General features: G+C 40.3%; 1 protein-coding gene and 1 pseudogene across 2 annotated transcripts in view; one reads left to right on the forward strand and one right to left on the reverse strand.

The window, feature by feature from the left end:
* Positions 1 to 19,936, reverse strand: part of LOC123835478 (glyceraldehyde-3-phosphate dehydrogenase-like) — a 140,358-nt pseudogene that overhangs the window by 85,652 nt on the left and 34,770 nt on the right. The window contains exons 3-4 of the transcript XR_010406501.1: positions 10,665 to 10,877; positions 1,179 to 1,613 (exon numbers count right to left, since the gene is read on the reverse strand). The product of XR_010406501.1 is annotated as a glyceraldehyde-3-phosphate dehydrogenase-like (transcript). The remainder of the gene's footprint in view (positions 1 to 1,178; positions 1,614 to 10,664; positions 10,878 to 19,936) is intronic.
* Positions 6,313 to 19,936, forward strand: part of SPMIP4 (sperm microtubule inner protein 4) — a 36,731-nt gene continuing 23,107 nt past the window's right edge. Inside the window, exons 1-2 of the mRNA XM_045864552.1 lie at positions 6,313 to 6,446; positions 16,297 to 16,473. Coding sequence (XP_045720508.1) covers positions 6,313 to 6,446; positions 16,297 to 16,473 — 311 coding nt within the window. The remainder of the gene's footprint in view (positions 6,447 to 16,296; positions 16,474 to 19,936) is intronic.

Consider the following 19,936-nt stretch of genomic DNA (forward strand, 5'->3'; position numbering starts at 1 on the left):
TTTAAACTTCATCAATAGAGGGTACTGGAATGACCCTGCAAGGCAAACAGTATAAGACACTTCTGTTTCAGGTACTGATCCTCTATTATTATTATTCACCACCAGAGCCCAGCAGCTACAAAGAAGAGTTCCAGCTGTGCCATTATACCACTCTCTCTCCACCAGCAGCTGTATCCAGCCTGTACCCTCCCGCAATGGCAGGCCACTTCTAAAGGCCAGTTCTGGCCAACTCATATCTTTCAAGCAAGATTTGCATTTTACATGTCAGATTTGCATTTTACAAAAGTCTCCCAGGTGGCAGTGTAGAGAATGATAGGATGAAGCTAAAACTTGGAGGGAGGCAAAGTAGTAGAACACTGTAACTGATGTTTCTAAAACTCACTAACATTTCCAGTTCCCTCTTTTTCTAGGTACATAGGAACATGACATATCCCAGGCCACGTCCTGTTATTTCCTGTGGCCACTGAAATGTTTAGAAACTGATGCAAATCACTTCTGAGTAGAAACATTTAAGAGCTGGTACTTAATTATCTGCACTCCCTTCTGCTGGTCCAAATCTTGAGGCCCCCATATTGAGATGGCAGAATTGTCAGACAGTAGGTTTTCCATCAACCTAGACCCCTGAATGACAAGGTGCAGAGGCCCCCTGCAGTACTGGAGCATAAGGAGAAACTAGCTACTGAGATTTTAGGCCACTTCGATTCAGGGGTTATATGTTACTGTGGCATGAACTAGCCTAAAGTCCACTCCTTTGGCTCTTCGGTATCCACAGACACCTCTCTACCCATATTTAAACATCAATGCAATAATAATATGGCATGCTTCCACCTAAAATGATGAAATTATTTTTCATACAAATGAATATACTATCACTCTCTCCCCAGAAGGTCCTAACAGTCACCATGTCTACTTCTGAATGATGTTAATTTCCTCTCCTAGTTTAGTTACAATGCCATCAAAATATTCTGCATCTTAAATACTACACTGTAAAATCAACCACCAACAAACATCCTTTAATTAACATTAAAATATTAAAACATTCTAATATTTAAAAAAATAAGAAAGACAAAAAATTACACAATATGTACAAACATTACATAACAAGTGTTTGGTTATCTATTACTGCATGATAAACCCTCCCAGGACTTGGTGGTTTTAAAGAACAACTGTTTTATTACCTTGTGATTCTGTAGGTTGACTGAGATCATGTGGGCAGTTCTTCTGCTGGTGTCACCTGGGGCCTCTCATGTGGTTGAGTCAGATGACAGGTGGGACTGGAGTCATCTCTTCAGATAACAGGGACATTATGACAACAGGGTCTCTCTCCCTCTTCATGTAATCTTTCCACAGGGTCTCTCCAGTAAGGTAGTCAGACTTATTTCATGGTGGTTCAGAGCTCCCAAAAGCAAATGTTCCAAGAAGGAGAAAGTAGAAGCTGCCAATCCTCTTAAAGACTAGGTCTAGAATTGGTACAGCACCACTTCTACTGCATGCAAGTGGTTAACATGAGTCACAGACCAGCCCATTCAAATGTAGGTGGGAAGTACACATGAGCATTAATAGCAGGAACTGTGGTTCACTGGGGGCCATCTTTGGAGCCTAGTCCACCTAGACTAGGAAGAAAATATACAGCATGACTACAGTCCTCACTTCCATAATTCTTGAGGCTAGAAGTGCAAGAGTGTTTGCCTCTCGATGCTGCACCTACACATTGGACTATAACTGGTCCCTGGGTCCATATCCCAAGATTGCAGGCACTGGGACAATCCCTGACACATTCTAGGCAATTAGGGATTATTTACTAAATGAGCACATTTTATAAATATCTGCATCTATATCATTTCAATGACTACATAGTTCCTTAGCTACTTAAGGCAAAAAAACTCAATTTACTATTAATTAAAGTGTCATTAAACTCATTTGTAATCAGTTCAATTTTAAAGCCAGCAGAATATGTATTTTTAATTGTCATCCTAATAAGTAGGATATATACATTGGAATCAATGAGGTTTTAAGCTTTGCAATATTTTTAAATGTATATTTTAAAGTCACTGAAAGAGACTTCCCAACCCATCTTCTAGGCAAGGAATAAGACTCAAACTTTTTCCCTTTAAAAAATACTCACGAAGGTGCCTGGGTGGCTCTGCCAGTTAAGCATCTGCCTTCAGCCAGGTCATAATCCCAGGGTCCTGGGATCAAGTCCTGCATCTGGTTCCTTGCTCAGCAGGGAGTCTGTTTCTCCCTCTGCCTGCTGCTCTCCCTGCTCATTCACTTTCTCTCTCATTCTCTTTCCCTCTCTCTCTCACAAATAAATCTTAAAAAAAAAAAAAATCCTGCATTCATAATGACATGTATGGATCTTGAGGGCATTATGCTAAGTAAAATAAGAGAAAGATAAATACTGTATGATCTCACTTATATGTGGAATCCAAAAAAAAAAACCAAACTCATAGAAAAAAAGATCACATCTGTAGTCACCAAAGGCAGGGGGTAAGAGATGAGGGAATCAAGTGAAGGTGGTCAAAAAGTACAAATTTCCAAATACAAAAAGTACTGGGAGATAATGCACAACAGGATGACTACAGTTAATGCTATATGGTATATTTGAAGTTACTAAGAGAGCAAATCCTAAAAGATTTCATCACAAGGGGAAAAAAGTCTTTTTTGTAACTAAACATGGTGACAGATGCTAACAACTAAAATTATTGTGATAATTATTTCATAACATACACATATATGAAGTCATTATGCTGTACACTTTAAACTTACACAATGTTATATGTCAATTATATCAAAACTGGGAGGTGGGAATTTTTTTAAATACTCCTATCTACCAAGAAGTACCAGATATCTCAAAACCTTATTTGGTTCATTATCAAATACCACTTATTTAAAAGTCTCTATAGGGCGCCTGGGTGGCTCAGTTGGTTAAGCGACTGCCTTGGGCTCAGGTCATGATCCTGGAGTCCCGGGATCGAGTCCCACATCGGGCTCCCTGCTCAGCAGGGAGTCTGCTTCTCCCTCTGACCCTCCTCCCTCTCATGCTCTCTGTCTCTCATTCTCTCTCTCGCAAATAAATAAAATCTTTAAAAAAATAAATAAATAAAAAATAAAAGTCTCGATAACAGATTTAAAACAAAGGTTACAGAGTATAACTAATAATTTACATTATTATAGTCTTCCTATATATTATTTCCTTGAAGGTTAAAGGTCTAAATTTAGGGGTTTGGAATTTTTGTCAACCCAGCCACAATATTCTATGCATACATTTTTTCAATCCCAAATTTCATTTTCCCTGCTGGAAGGATTAGTGGTGACTCAAAGAATATATTAAGGTAAATGAGGTGATGAAGGAGAGATCAACCTGTCAGAAGTAGGAAAGTGATCCGAGGCTACTGACTCCACTGGTGGTGGTGAGAGACCTAAGAAGTCAGTTATTTTGAGCACCTCCCCGTAAGTTGCTACTTTGTGTTGTTGGGGTCACATATATCACCTGATGGCTGAGGCGGTGTGAGTTAAGTTAAAAAAGCCTAGAATAAGGAGCATGGTCAAGTAGACCCAGTCTTGACATCTTCAGGAAACTTTCAGATAGGGAAGGATTTCCAAAGTGAACCCTTGTTTTATAAAGATCTGACAATGAATTTTTTTTCAAGATTTTATTTATTTATTTAACAGAGACACAGCGAGAGAGGGAACACAAGCAGGGGGAGTGGGAGAGGGAGAAGCAGGCTTCCCACCAAGCAGGGAGCCCGATGCGGGACTCTGGGATCATGACCTGAGCCAAAGGTAGACGGTTAACGACTGAGCCACCCAGGCACCCCCTGACAATGAATTTTTTTCTTGCCTATAAGTTTTATTTGGAAATAGCAAATTTAAAAATAAGTAATTATATTTTCCTACCCTTTACTCCCACTTGACAGAAAATAAAATTTCAAACCCAGTAGAACCTGTAGACTATCACCATATATCCTGGTCAATCAACCCACTGTTGCCCTAACTTCCCTGGTACCACAACCATTCACATACATAGAAACATGGGGCTAGTGATGCAGCTTCAGCAGATATGCCTGATTCAATCTATTATGCTCAATTATTACCTCCCAGGAAGAATCAAGCCATAAGGAAATGGGACAAAGGTCAAGCACAATTGAAAGGTGGAATATGTAAATTAATGGAAGGCTGGGCACAGGAAATAGGCTGAGCTGACAGGAAATTTAATGGGAAGGAATTTAAAGGGAAATCCTGAAAACCCTAGAGCAGCAAAAGGACAAAATAAAATTTAAAAAAAGGTTAGGATGGACTTCCATGAGAAGTTTTTTGGGGTGGGGGAAAGATGTTTAAAGGAGTAAAAGGTACAGGCAAACTACCTAATTCACAACTCTTATCTCCAGCAGTATTTACTCTTGCAAGTGGAGTTGTGGAAGAGGTGCCGGGACTAAAAAGTTGACCAAAAATACAAAATGACTACCTTGCCTACTCCAGTGTACCTTTCTTTCCCTCACATCAGCTAACATTAACCTAGAAGGCACAGCATAAAATGAATACCCACTGGTCGGCTGATTAAAAAGTTGTAAAAAAAAAAAAAAGGCAGAGAACGAGGACACTGTCACACCTCCCTTCTTAGAGGTGGTGATCACTCTTACTTACCCCCACATCCTTCTGTGTTCCTGCAGGCTTGGTTCTAGCCTCTCCCGAAACCTAAGCTTCCCAGGCCCCCATCCCTCTGGGGAGCCCAGTTCTCAGTCATCAGAGAAACTCGTGGCTCTTTAAGTGCAGAAACGTGGTTCACATTTGTTTCTGGGGGGGAAAGGCAAGGGCAGGGGTGCGGGTAACTGAGGTCATCAAGGTGGGGCTAGATCCTTGGGAACTGCATAGGGCATCCATCCGCAGGCCAACCTGCCCGTTCACCACTTCCGCACCCACCCAGCGGAGGAAGAGCTAAGGTTCTCACAGGGCGCAATCCCGCGAGCTGCGCGTGCAGAGTCCTGAGAAGCCACCCTGGATGTGGCGGCACTCTTCTCCATTCCCGCAAGGGGAGGTGGAGGCGGAACATGGGTTGGTCGCTCCCGCCTCACCAGGGTGTCCTCTGGCCCTCAATCCTGGCCCTGTGCTCATCCTCTGCCCGGTCCACACGAGCGAACGCCTCGGCCAGGGGAAAGCCTGGAACAGGCAGCCCACAAAGAAGAACATGAAGCCGCCACGAGAGGTCGCCTGGGGTCAGAGCGGGGCGAGGCGTGGGGGCGGGGCCGGGGGCCTGGGTCGCCAGAAGAGTTCCTTTCACCTCTACACTGGATGTCTAGCCCTCCCTCCACGCTTCACGTCCCACTTCGCATTCCTACGGGTCGCGGAGCGAGCCTGCGAAACCTCTAAGAGCCGCCCGCTGCCCCGCAAGAATGCATTACCTAGTGCCACGGTCACGGTTGCCGTCACAGGCACCCTCAACCCCACCCCCGGCCTGTCCGCGGTCCCTCTCTCTCTCCCACCCGCACCTGCCCCCAGCCCGCAAGCTCCCCGGGCCCGCAGGTGCGGATGACAGCGGGATTCCACGCCCCGCAGAGGCCCACCAGCTCTGGGGAAGGGGAGACGCGGTCCAGAGCCGCTCCCAGGCGGATGTCTCAGGTGCGTCCGAACCCCCGAGTCACACTGCTTGGCAGGACGCTGATGGCCAGGGAGCCACGCGGTCCCAGCCAAGGTGCCTCCTTGGCTTCCCCCTCCAAGTCTGAGGGAGAGGGTGGGATTCTCACCCCTTTGGCGTCCTGCTCGTGCTGCGCCCCTGCTTCTCCACTCTGCAAAGGGTTTCTCTCATTCCGGATCCCTGAAACCTTTAGAAGCACAGCTGCTGATTCTTTTGGATGATTCTGCCTACTTTTTGGAAATATTATGGGGTGGGGAGGGAGTGGGGGATCAGCTGAGCTTTCTTAAATAGTTATGGTAAATTTTGAGGCGAAAATATAATTTCAGTTGATGTCAGTAGTGGCCTTTTATGGATATGGACCTACATGTCATGTCATCCACATAGTGTTTAGATTGTACTAAGGAACATCTTCCACTTGTGGATTTGTTTCCATTGAAATTCATTTCCATAGAATTTAAGTTGGTATTTATTACTGATGTGATCATCTGAGGGTCCACAGACCGCCTGTTGGTGAAGTGATTTCTATGCAGTGGTGACTTGAACAATTCAGGAGTATAAAGTATGTTCCCTGCCTTCCCTGAGGGAGGGTCATTGTGATAGTGACCAAATCAAGCTGACTGCTGAACGGAGTGTGCCCTCCTCTTCTCTTCCAGTCTGTGCCATCTTAGTCAAGAAACATGGAGGTAATTCATGGCAGGCCCTATTGTTGCAGAGAGCTTGAAGGAGCTGACACACTGTCCAATACCTTCTACTCTAATGAACTGCACACTCCGCTACTAACAACTATTCGTCCAACTGCCTCAGAGGACAGGTAAAACAAAAACTAGAGAATGTAAATAATTAAAAAGGGCTTTAATACATTAGTTTTATTTTTATATGTGATATATGTGAGAAAAAAACATTCAGTTAGGGGGCTCTTCTGTTTTCACATCATAGGGATGGCATAACATGACAATTAACTGTAAAGTCTCCACATCCGTTAGGAACTTGATCAAAAGTAAGTTGGTGTGGGGGCGCCTGGGTGGCTCAGTTGTTAAGCGTCTGCCTTCGGCTCAGGTCATGATCCCGGGGTCCTGGGATCGAGTCCCACATCGGGCTCCCTGCTCGGCAGGAAACCTGCTTCTCGCTCTCCCACTCCCCCTGCTTGTGTTCCTGCTCTCACTATGTCTCTCTCTGTCAAATAAATAAATAAAATCTTAAAAAAAAAAAAAAAGTAAGTTGGTGTGTCTTTTTACAAGGCAGACCTCAATTTCATCCACTACATTCTGGAACTCCAGAATGATCACTTCCTTCATTTGAAAATTAATCTGTTTAATCAAACTTTTTATTTTATAAGGAGTAGTGTAGTGGTTCCCTAACATCCCCTAACACCATCTGTTCAAAACACTCCCAGAATCTGTTGTTCATGATTGCTATCTAAATTTTTGCTTTACTGAATTTCCTGTAACACATTAATACAAATTATTATTAAAACTGTACCTAACGTATACCGAGTAATTACTGTGAGTGGGCACTGAACCAAATGCTTTGAATGTAGCAGTTCTTTTACTCCTCACAACAACCCTGTAAGTACTATTATTATCCCCATTTTACATATGAAGTAATGGGTACAAATAAGTAATTTTCCAAGATCTTAGTGCCAGCTTTCTGTTTTTACTTGAATCATTTTGAGGCAAAAGAAAATCTCAAAACACTTGGACAGTGAAAAAATAGCCTGTGTGGTTGTTTTGTTTTGTTTATAACTTCAATTGGTCAAATCTCTCATTTAAGAATTCCTTCTTTAAGAAATCACACAGAAAGCCACTCAGCCTCAGTTTACACTTCCAAAATGGAATGTCACTACCACAAAGACAATCCATCCCAATTTTGAATGCTACTGATTGTTAGGTAATTCTTTCTACTGAGAACATTTTTTCCTCCTCCTAATTTCTACCTGCTGATCCTAGTTCTTCTCTCCAAAACTTTGCAAAATAAGAATAATCTATCATCTCCATGACAGCAGCCCTTCAAAAGTTTGAAGATCCTTTGGCTCTGTAAGAATTCTCTTTGCCAGACTAAACACTGGTTCTCTATAGACTTTACTTTTTCTTCCATCGAGGCTTTCACCATCTTGATCAGACGTCCATGGATCTAGTCTAGTTTGTAAACATGCTTTTTATATGAAAAAAGAAGGCGACTTTTTTTTCCTAATGATAAAACTAACACACGTTCCATATAAATAATTTAGAAATCATGGACATCCATAAAGAAAGCAAATTTTCCATTTTTCTAACAAAGGAAAAGCTATGAAATTAAAGCACAAGGGAGAAAACCTCTGTACTTCCTTTATCCAGAATAACCACCACCGTTAACATCTCAATATGTGTCTTCTCCATTTTTTAAAATTTAAAGATCATATTTAACATATTTTTTGTAAACTGGTATTTTCACTTAATGAAAAGGAATTTTTTCATATTTGTGAGAAAGAAGACTCAACTTATTCTATTGAGTCAGTCCTTGCTGCATGTGCTCTTTTGTTACCTGATTCCCAAAAGTGGCTGTGAGCCCTGAAGTCCTACTACTCAGCTCCAAGGGGATCAGATTATGGAGGGCTTCCCTTGAGTCAAAGGGAACCCTTAGCAGACTGTGCATGATTTGGGGATAGGCAACTGTCCCTGGCTCAAAAGCAAGGTAAAATTTTATATTTAGCCAAAAAGAATCTGAGTAGGGATTTAAGGCTATCCTATCTGAATAAATTCACTATCCCCTCAAAAGCACTTTCGTAAGGCTTCTCGCTGAAATGTTTACCTCTTCTACCTACCAACCTATGGTTGGTTAGTAATTGGTTCCAAAACCTTTTAACTGGCATGAAATTTAAGAGAAGCATCTTAAAGAAAATGCTGCTTTTTATTAACTGATTCTAAAATTAAATACAACATATGTTCAGTTACCTATAAACTACAGTAAGGTACTACTTGAAGCAAAAGGTAGGTACAACCATGTTCCTGATTCCTAATAACTAAAACTTTCTTTCCCTTTAATCCATGTGAATTTTTTCCTATCATCGTCCCCAAATTGGAAAGCCAGGATGATCATGCATTCTCACAACCCCTCCTTTTAACTTCCTCTTAAAAAGCAGCTGGGCAGCTTACAGAAACAGAAGTTCTCTTTTTCTTCTGAACTGCTGTCAATGCTGAGGCTTACTTCTTCAGAGCAAGGTCAGGGTCTGTGGCTCCCAACTCAAGCCTCAAGGTATCTCAAGAGCAAAACAAGACAAAAAGCTCCTAGCCTTTAGGGATTACCCTTCATAATGGTAAGGGTATGAATCCTAGCATATGTTAGCTCTCAACAGTTTACTTTTCTAAACTTGGATGTACTTAAGGGGATACCTTTTTTAAATATCATGTGTTCTGAACTCAGCCATTTTAACAACAATGCAAAATAACTTCCTCACATCAGCATACTTTTTTCTTTTCAGAATAGGCAGTCTAGCTCCCCGCACTGGTATGCAGACAGGACACATCAGAACCACATGAGCAGCTTTCTAAAAATAGAGATTCCCAGGCTCAATCTGGAGATATTCTGGCTCACAAGGTCTGAGGTGGGTCTAGGAAATCTTCATTTTTAGAAGGTTTTCAGCTTACTTTGAGAACCACTAGGCTAGCAGAAAGCACTGAAAACAGTAAGAAAACCAGGATTATGGTTGTGGCTTACCCACTGGCCAAAGGGGAGTCAGTTACTTTCTTCACTGGTGTATTTTAGAGCAATTATAGTAGTCACTATTATATATACTCTGACTTGATCTCCTTTAAAAATATCAGTAACCATGGACTCTGAGAAACAAACTGAGGGTTCTAGAGGGGAGGAGGTGGGGGGATGGGTTAGCCTGGTGATGGGTATTAAAAAGGGCACGTTCTGCATGGGTCACTGGGTGTTATACGCAAACAATGAATCATGGAACACTACATCAAAAACTAATGATGTAATGTATGGTGATTAACACAACATAATAAAATAAAACTAAAAAAATATATATCAGTAAACAAGTGGTAGTCTTTTGTACTCCTTCCATTGAAAATTCAAGAATGGCTGATACAGCTATTCAAAATCATGACAGATGTCTGTTTTCCATTCAGTTGACATCTCCTTACCTCTAGCAAGTTCTCTAGCTCATTAAACAAACAAACATCAGTTAAGGCAGTGCCTTGAGAATTGCTTAAGATTTCATCAAACGTTCCCATTTGGTTTCTGGATTCATTCCATTGCTTTAGGATTCTTATTTTTTTTTTTTTACTACAAGTTCTCTGCCAACTAAAAATGAGAATCTGTTTGTTCTGAGCTTTCCTTTAATCATTCCTTCCAATAATTACTGGCTAAATTCAGCCCCCCAAGTAAAATGTAATGCTCAAAACTCCACAGTGACTCCAAAGAAAGATGCTTGTTCATCCATAGGAAACCTATCTATCTCAAAAACAAATAAACACTTAATTTTATGTGGCCACAACTTGCAGTACTAACAATTTACTGTTATTTTCTTTGTTGTGGAGACATGTATTATTTAAGCTTTCAAATTATTTAATCCTAAAACTTCAATATTTATTTTAATTAGTTCCTTCTATAAGATGCAGTTAGTATTCAAGCTAAGAGGGGATATGTGAGACACTAAAATAAAGGAGAAATAGGACTTATGTTTGCTTTTGCCTTTTATTTTAAATGGTTTCCTGCAACTTACTGGCTTTAGATGGATGCCCACCCAAATGATTAACATTTTCTACTGGTTCATCTTCCTAGGATAATGTAATATATATGGAGGTCAGATGTTGAGAAATTGACTCATCTAATTTAAATATAACTATTTAAATTGACCATTGAACAACATAGGCTATTGTTCTTGTTTTCCTCTCTTGCTTCACCTCCTACCATAGCTCTTCTCTACTGTGCTTTAAATACCTGAATTCTATATCATCTCTACTGATTTGGCCCAAAATTCAACTCCATTTTCTCAGGCCTTAAGATTTAGATAAGTTCCACTCAAATCTTTATTCCATACCTTCTGGAAGTCCAAAGCCTTCCTCAAAACTTTCCACATTCCCAGGATAGGAGTGGGGTTGGTCATTAATGACTTTCTGACTTTGGTTTCCTTTGTTTCCACTTCTGCTGCTTCTGTTCAGTAACACTTTGACCCAGATGTGAAACACAGTCATTCTCCAGTTTCCTCCAAAGACCTCATCCACACAGAGCATTTGTGAGCTTGTAAACTTTCCTGATTAGTTAGGGGTCAAAAGGAAGAATCACATCACACCATATAACACATAACTTAAAGCCCCTTCTTAGCCATAACTTCTGTATTCTCAAAAGTTCTTGAACCCAGCTGTCACCGGGGTTCCTCACTGGCATTTCTTTTTTCTCTTTTTTTTTTAAAGACTTTATTTATTTATTTGACAGAGAGACAGCGAGAAAGGGAACACAAGCAGGGGGAGTGGGAGAGGGAGAAGCAGGCTTCCCGCCAAGCAGGGAGCCTGATGCGGGGCTCGATCCCAGGACCCTGGGATCATGACCTGAGCTGAAGGCAGACACTTAATGACTGAGCCACCCAGGCACCCCTCCTCACTGGCTTTTCACCCAGTGCAGTCCCCAGCTTCCTAATACCTTGCCGGCTTCTCCCTTCTTCATGTCCCTTTACTCTACTTTCCTCTCATGTTCCTCTCACAAGAGTAAAAAACCAAATCCTTCCCTCTGCAGGGCAGCTTAATCAGTCTCAGGTGGCTCCATGTCTTACCAACACCCATACTTGCAGAATCCCAACCTCTACAGCAAGTGGCCTAACAAAATATTTTATCAAACAAAACAGATCCTTTCCAAAGAAGGGTTCTGGAGCCAACACTGTCAGGAATTTTCAATTCCATCACTTTTCTGACCTCTAGGCCTTTTGACGTGTTATTCCCCCACCTACATGTCCTACTCATTCTTTAGAGCTCATCTTAGATAGTGATTCCCCCAAGAGTCCTTCCTCCAGAAAGGAATCTTGGTCCTGCAAGGTGCCTGGCAGTATACTATCTATCCTGGACCACTTAAAACCAAGGTCAGATGGTGGGCAGATGCAAATTTGAGCAAAAGACAACAAGAGAGGTGGTTTACTTCTAACTTCTCTTTAATATGAGAGAGTAACCTTTTGCAACTGATTGTGGAGATGGTCTCCTTTAGATTTCTCACTTGGCTGATTTCTGTACCCCTCACCCAGAAACCTCCTTAAAACAGAAATAAAATTTGCAAAATTGGCACTGCCCTAAGGGCAAAAGTGTCTCCTTTGCTTGTTTACCTCTCTGGAGTCCTATTTTCTTCTTATGGAGCTCTGGTAACTTTCCTGTCTTGTTAACAACTAGTTGCTTTTAAAAAGATGTTTTTCTTTTTTCTTTTCAGGGTTTTTGTTTTTTGTTTTTAAGTCTGTCTTCTCCAGGTAAATCAAAAAGGTCAGACAGAAATAGAATTCAACTTCTCCAAGAAAAGTTAATCCAAAGTAATTGATTCCCTTTTTAAGAGTTACATTTCCTTGCTCTCAAGGAAAACTACCTAGTCGATAAATATTTGTTAGGCATCATATATTTGCAAGACACTATTCTATATCCTGGGGATTCTACATGGATTCCACAACATGGATTCCACACTGTGTAAAACTACTAGAGTAGTTGTGCCCATCCGTGAGTGTGGCAGAGTCCTTATCTACGGTGACTTGTCCTTTTTCCTCTGCTATGGAAACTGTGACGAATCAATGTTCTTTGTTCTCTACAATATTGTACTGTTCATCTCTTGGTGACAGATTACCAGTTTTATTATAAAAGGATGTAACTCAGAAATAGCTAGATGGAAGAGATGCATAGGGCAAGGTATGTGGAAAGGTGCACGGTGCTTCCATGCTGAGTGCACTACTCTCCCCCACATCTCCAGGTATTCACCAACCAGAAGCTCCCTTTTCAGCACTTTTGGTTGTTTTCAGTGGGAAGGATACTCCAAATAATCTAGACTGCCATTACTAGAAACTGGAAGTCATTAAATCCTTGCTAATTAGGAAGCAGATTTTTTTGCCACATGTTCTTAAGTGTTTTACGAGGCCTGCTTTTAAGGAAAAAGCTTTCTTTCATTCCTATGTCACAGGCTACAGTCCAGGAAACAAACCATCTCTTTGGCTTCACTCATTCACTCATATAGGCACTCATTCAACAGACTCCACTGAGTACTTCCTACAAAGCATGTTTACAACAGTGAACTAGATCAACTCCCTGCCCTCCACTCTCTTGTTAAGAGCAGAAAAAGTCATTTGAATTACCGGTTTTCAAGATCAGGTTAAGGCCTACTAGCCAATTTATGAAATTTCCACATGTCCAGTCCACTAAGTGGTACAGTTAGTTGTAAGGGATGAGACCTGATTCCTATGAAAGGTAACTGTTGAATGGGGCAATGCTTTTAAAACTTTAGCACAATTTAACAATCATCTAGAGGGCTTATTATAACAGATTACTGGGGCCCACCCCCAGAAATTCTGATTCCTAGCCCTGAGGGAGAGCCTGAGAATTTATATTTCTAGTAAGTTTTAAGAGATGCTGACATTGTGGTGCCTGGGTGGCTCAGTCAGTTAAGCAGCCAACTCTTCGTTTTGGCTCAGGTCATGATCTCGGGATTCTGGGATTGATCCATGTGTCAGGCTCCATGCTCAGCAGGGAGTCTGCTTGAGGATTCTCTCTCTCTCTCCCTCCCCCTCTGCCCCTCACTCCACTTGTGTGCTCTCTTTCTCTCAAATAAATAAATAAATCTTTAAAAAAAAGAGAGATGCTGATGCTGCTGGTCCACGGTCCACACTTTGAGAACCACTATTAAGGAGCTCTAGATAAAGCTTAGGAGCAAGGGCTTCTGTTCCTTTACATGACTCTCCATTTTTAAAAATCAAAAGACAATCTCCATGTCCATCGACAGATAAACAGATAAAGAAGATGTGGTATTTATATATATATATATATATATATATATATATATATATAATGGAATATTACTCAGCCATCAATAAGAATGAAATCTTGCCATTTGCAATGACGTCGGTGGAACTAGAGGGTATTATGCTAAGCAAAATAAGTCAGTCAGAGAAAGACAAATATCATATGATTCCACTCAAATGTGGAGTTAAGGAAACAAAACAGAGGGTGCTTGAGTGGCTCAGTTGGTTAAGCAACTGCCTTTGGCTCAGGTCATTATCCTGGAGTTGCAGGGCTCCCTGCTCAGCAGGGAGTCTGCTTCTCCCTCTGACCATCCCCCCCTCATGCTCTCTCTCTCTCTCAAATAAATAAAATATTTTAAAAAAAGAAACAAAACAAATGAACATAGGGGAAGGGGAAGGAAAAATAAAATGAAAGCAGAGAGGGAGACTCTATTAACACTATATGTTAATTAAATTGAATTTATATTTAAAAAAAAAAAACAACAATCTCTAGCCAAGACCATTCAATGGGGAAAGACTATTCTTTTCAACAAATGGTGCTGGGACAACTGGATATCCACATGCAAAAGAATGAAGCTGTATCCTTATCTCATACCCTGTATAGAAATTAACAACAAATCAACATGGATCAAAGACCTAAATGTGTAAGAGCTAAAACTATAAAAACTATTAAAAGAAAACATACAGGTAAATCTTCATGATCTTGGATTCAGCACTATATTCTTGACCCTAAAAGCACAAGAAACAAGAGAAAATAGATAAACTGGACTTCATCAAAATTAAAAACTTTGTGCTTCAAAGGACACTATTAAGAAAAGGAAAAGACAACGCAGAGACAAAGTAGGAGAAAATACTTGCAAATCATATATCTGAGAAGGGACTGGTATCTAGTAGTTTTACACAGTAATAAAAAGAGAGCCCAATTTAAAAATGGCAAAGGATCTGAATAATAGACATTTCTCCAAAGAACATATACAAATGGCCAATAAGCATGTGAAAAGATGCTCAACATCACTAGTCATTAGGAAAATGCAAATCAAAACCACAAAGAGGTACTACTTCACATGCACTGGGAGGGCTATATGAAAAAAGAGAAACAGAAAGTAGATTAGTGGTTGCTTTGGGCTTGGGTGGGGAAGGGAAAGTGGGAAATGATGGCTGCAGGGTACAAGGTTTCTTTTTTAGAAACATGAAAATGTTCTAAAATTATTGTGATTATTGTGATGATGGTTGTACATATCTGTGAATATACTAAAAACCATTTAACTGTACACTTTAAATGGATGAATTATATGACATGTAAATTGTATCTCAATAAAGACGCTTAAAAGAAATCAGCACATGGACTACAACTGTAAAAAATAATAATAATCTGTAGGCCCTCAAGAATTTAACCTTGTTCTTTCAGCAATCTGATGATGGTTTCATATCTGTGTACTGACTTCCTGGTCTAGAGTTTTAAATTACTTTGATGGCAAAAAGTAGGCTTTTAGTGGTAAGAATACCACTCTAAATAGTTTAACATTGTCCCAAAGGTACTGACTCTGCTGTGGACTCAGTGTAGTTATAATACTACAGTGCAGTGATTCTCAATATTTTTCAAAGATGAGGATCTCTTTGTTTTCCTGTTCCTTTTCAACAGTTCGTGTGGAACTGTTGATTCACTGTGAATCATGATTCACAGTGAATCATGATTCACTGATTGAAACTGTAAAAAACCATAATGACCAGAAGCTTTTATGAATTTGATAATGCTTTACAATGAGGTTTCATTTAAGCATGTAATGCCTACATGTATTTGAAAATTGGTAGTGTGGTATTCGTAAGATGTTTTTATTTATTTGGTCTATCGATCATTCTTAGTGAGCTTGTGATTCTGCTGACCCTTGAAATAAAGCTGGCTCCCCTGGTGTTCTGCTGCCCCATTATCTGGGCATATCATTATCACTTTCGCCTCTTAGGGCTCTCGTGAAGATTCAGTGAAATACCATATATTAGGTGCACGATAGAGTGCTTGGCATTTAAGTGATCCCCATCTTGCTTTCCCTTTCCTGTGTTACCATCAGCCAATTTTGAACATGGGGACATTCTGGGGTCTTCTGGGTAGTTTGGTTCCAATGGGACAGAGTTTAGGGTAGTGAATGGGGGCAGGAAGGCCGCATCTCTGAGACAGCAGGTGAGAAGGCATGAAATATCACCTAGAGCAACAGTATCTCTCATAATCTACCCAGCAGGGAGAATTCCGTGTTTTGAAAATGCAATCCAAAAATAATTGTGAAGCTATAGGAACTTTGGTTGTTCATCTTAGTCTGTTCAGGCTGCTGTAACAAAACAGCATAGACTGGGTGGCTTCTTATAAACAACATTTCCTTCTCACAGTTCTGGAGGCTTGAAGTCCAGGATCCTAATGCCAGCATAGTCACATTCTGGTGAAAGCCTTCCTCCTGGTTCAGAGCTGGCACCTTCTTGCTATAGTGGAAGGGGCAAGCAAGTTCTCTGGGGTCTCTTTTACAAGAGCATTAGTCCCATTCACGAGGGCTCCACTCTTTTGACCTAGTCACTAAGTAAAGGCCCCACTTTCTTACACCATCACATCGGGCATTACGATTTCAAGATCTGAATTTGGGGGGCAAAAACATTCTGACCATAGCATTTCATGTTGAAATGATTTTCAAAAGTCTCTCTTTTTTCACAGGTATCAGGAATTAAGGGAGTCACTCCAACAATATAGACTTCAATGGGGTGCTGATAGGGAATATGGTGGGATAATGCCCATTTCACTCCCTGAGGAACACAGGCAAAAATGTGAACCTCCTCATGTCATGGGCAAAGGACATCAGCATTATGGATTTGGTGGAGAAACCTGGCCGAGGTAAGTAAACTTTCTGCCCTTCACACAGAGGTCTTTATTTTTCATTTTTCTTTATTTTTATTATGAGTCCTTTGTTAACTTAAATCTACCTCCAAACTTACTTTTTACTGTTTATGAAAAGACACAGATGGAAAAACCAATTATATAATTTCTAATTGTGAAATCAGAAAAAAAAAAATCTGTGTTTATGGATGACTTTGCTATCCTTAGAGATGTTTAAGTATTGTGGTCAGAAATTTTGATTAATTCCCTTGCTAATCACATTTTATCTAGAACTAAATGGGAATATTCCTGAGAGACATTAAATTAAAAATGTTTTTTCTTGAGCAAATAGCTGGCCTAATTTGTACAGATGTTGTTGATTTAAGGAACTTTTGATTTCTAATTTGTTCATCAATCTGTACTCATTAGAATCTACTGGGCACCATTTTCAAGTATTAAAATATTGCAATAATCATTTATAACTTTTAAAGTCACTCTTTCAGCAACTTTATTCAAAACACATTAAAACTGAAGAGAAAGCAAAAAATCTGAGTAGCAAATTAAATGTCACATTATTTACTAAAAACATGAAACTTTAAAAAAAAACTATGAAATTTACTCAAAGCACAAACCTTCACACAGAGCCTACCTACTCCTGCTTTATCGAATAATCCTGCTTACCTAGTTTATAACAATCTAGCTAAAGCAGTTTAAAAAAATAAATTAGGAAAGACAAGCTGCAAGTAGAAAGAGAAACAGCCACATTAATGACATGTGACAGCCAACAACCTTAATGAAGCCTCAGTGAAGCAATAAAAAGCGGGCAAACGAAAAGGTCTGTCAGTCCAATTGGAAAGATGCAAATATCAACACATTACAGATAGCAAGGACCTCAAGATCATTCATTCATCCAACATATTTTTTTAAGTCCCCACTCTCATGGAACTTACTTTATAATATAATATAGGTAGATTTATAATATCTTTGTAAAGAAACTACTGTTATCCTGGTTTTACAATACACGGAGACCTGGAAGATTCAATACCTTCCCCTGGATCAGACAACTATGAGGTTGTGGAACAGGGACTAGAGTCCACGTTTCTTTGAGTCCAAAGCCCAAGCAAATTCTTTTCATCTGCTTCATCATTTACTCCAGCTATTCATTTATCAGTAATTTGAGTACAGCAAGCTTGTTCTAGATACTAGAGGTATAGCTCCTCATGGAGTTTACATGTATTGTCCTCAAAATTTATGTATTAAAAAAATGCACAACATTCTAAAAGGATCAGAATTGTATTCACAGAATCCCAGAGTGTAAAAAGAGAGCCAAAGATGAGTTTCTTAAGGGAAATCCAGTTTGAAATGAGAGGTTTGTGTTTGCTGCCTCACTGAATGCAGCCTTGGGCAGGCCACCAGGAGATGAAGTACTTGTTCCAATAAGAACGCCCATCATCCCCAGCTCAGAAATGCAGGTTCCTGCGTTCTGTTCTCTTCACATCTTTTTATGTCAAATGTTACCATTTTGGCATCTTTATCTCTTAAAAATATATTTAGGACACAGTCCTGTTTTCTGATACAATGCACATCCCTTGCCAAACAACTAGAGAATAGGTTTTTCTTGTTTCCTAGTAGGGAATAACTTCTGTCACGGTATTTTTCGTTCTCCCAAAAAAGGGCCTTTTATTCAAAATAACAGGATATTCTCCAGCTCTCTGAGGGGTCAGGCCTCATGTGGTCCAGATAAAAGCTTGTGCTACCAATCACGCCCTACCACCCTCCCTGCAGGGGATTTGCAGGGGGTGCTATGGTGCCATATATGCATCACTTATCAGGAACAGGACCACTGCTTTGCCTCACCAACCCTCCTGTCATATGACTCGGTAAACTGAAAGTACCTACTGCTTAGGAAAATATCTAGTGAGATATCCGACAGTATGTCATCTGAGGTTAAGAAAGCCAAAAGAACATGGCTTACTAATGGAACTATAATCACATACGTTTATACATGCATGTTCCAATGCAACGTCCCCCTTCCAACATCACTCTTCCTTCCAGTGCTTTGCGACATAACTATATCTAAGTAAAACTTTTCTAAAGGAACTTTAACAGTATCTACTTAACCATAGAGGCAAGTTTCAGAAATTCCAAGCAAAGTTGTCATCACCTAATTCAGCATGCATTCACTTAAAAGAATGACGTTACAAAGTAATAAAAAATTTATCACTTTGTTTTCACTTCCATAAACACTTCTCTTTTTTTAAGATTTTATTTATTTATTGAGAGAGAAAGTGTGCGTGTGCGAAAGCAGAAACGGGCAGAGGGAGAGAGAGAGAATCTCAGGCCAACTCTGTGCTGAGCGCGGAGCCCATGTGGGGCTTGATCTCACAACCCTGAGATCAAGACCTGAGCTGAAATCAAGAGTCAGACACTTAACGGACTGAGCCACCCAGGCACCCCCATAAACACTTCTTTTTTATAAGTTTAGTAAAATAGCTAAATTTTGTTTTGTTTTGTATAAAGATTTTATTTATTTGACAGAGAGAGACACAGTGAGAGAGAGAACACAAGCAGGGGGAGTGGGAGAGGGAGAAGCAGGCTTCCCGCCGAGCAGGGAGCCTGATGCGGGGCTCGATGCGGGGCTCGATCCCAGGACCCTGGGATCATGGCCTGAGCCGAAGGCAGACGCTTAATGACTGAGCCAGCCAGGAGCCCCTAAAGTAGCTAAGTTTTTACTTTGTTTAAGAAAAAAGAAATGGATCTTCCTCTAACATATTGGCAAATGTTAAAAAGCTGTTAAATAGATATACAGTGCTCTGTGAACTAAATACTCTGAAATGCCTGCTAACTGTAACTAGCACTCTATAGTAATGATAGTAGTGGTGGAGGTGGTAGTGGTGGTAGTGATGCTTGAAGGTTAATGCTTGTGAAGCAAAATCACAGAATATCCCTCTCCTGTTACTTAAAAGTGAAATAAATAGGAAATTTACCAGCACCCCCTAAACAATACAAGGAGAACATCTTATGCCACTCATTTTAATGTGCCAAGGAAAGAAAATTCTGTGCAGTTTATTCCAGTTCTAACTAAATGTTTCTCAAGAGGGCATTTGGAGCGGGACAATTCTTTGTCCCATATACTGTAAGATATTTAACATCTCTGGCCCTTCACCTAATACCAGTCTCATTCATTGTGACAACCAAAATAAACACAGCCACACATACTTCCAGACCTCCCTGGAAGTGCTGGAGGTACAGAGGGAAGCCACATTACTGACTGAGAGGCACCATACCTAACCCCATCCCTACATTCCAAATGTATACGGAGACAAGGTGAGTCAACAAAATCCTGATAGTTCTCCAATTTGAAGAGAAGATTAAAAGATTGGGTAGGTAATCCTATTAGAATAGAAAAAAGCCTCAAGAATAGAAGCCTCTATTTTAAAACACAAGATCTCAAGAGAGACGGAAGTTGTGCAGAATGTGT

Source organism: Mirounga angustirostris, unplaced genomic scaffold, assembly GCF_029215605.1.
Source record: "Mirounga angustirostris isolate CCGP_5_RB_7025 unplaced genomic scaffold, mMirAng1.0.hap1 SCAF_12, whole genome shotgun sequence".
Taxonomy (NCBI): domain Eukaryota; kingdom Metazoa; phylum Chordata; class Mammalia; order Carnivora; family Phocidae; genus Mirounga; species Mirounga angustirostris.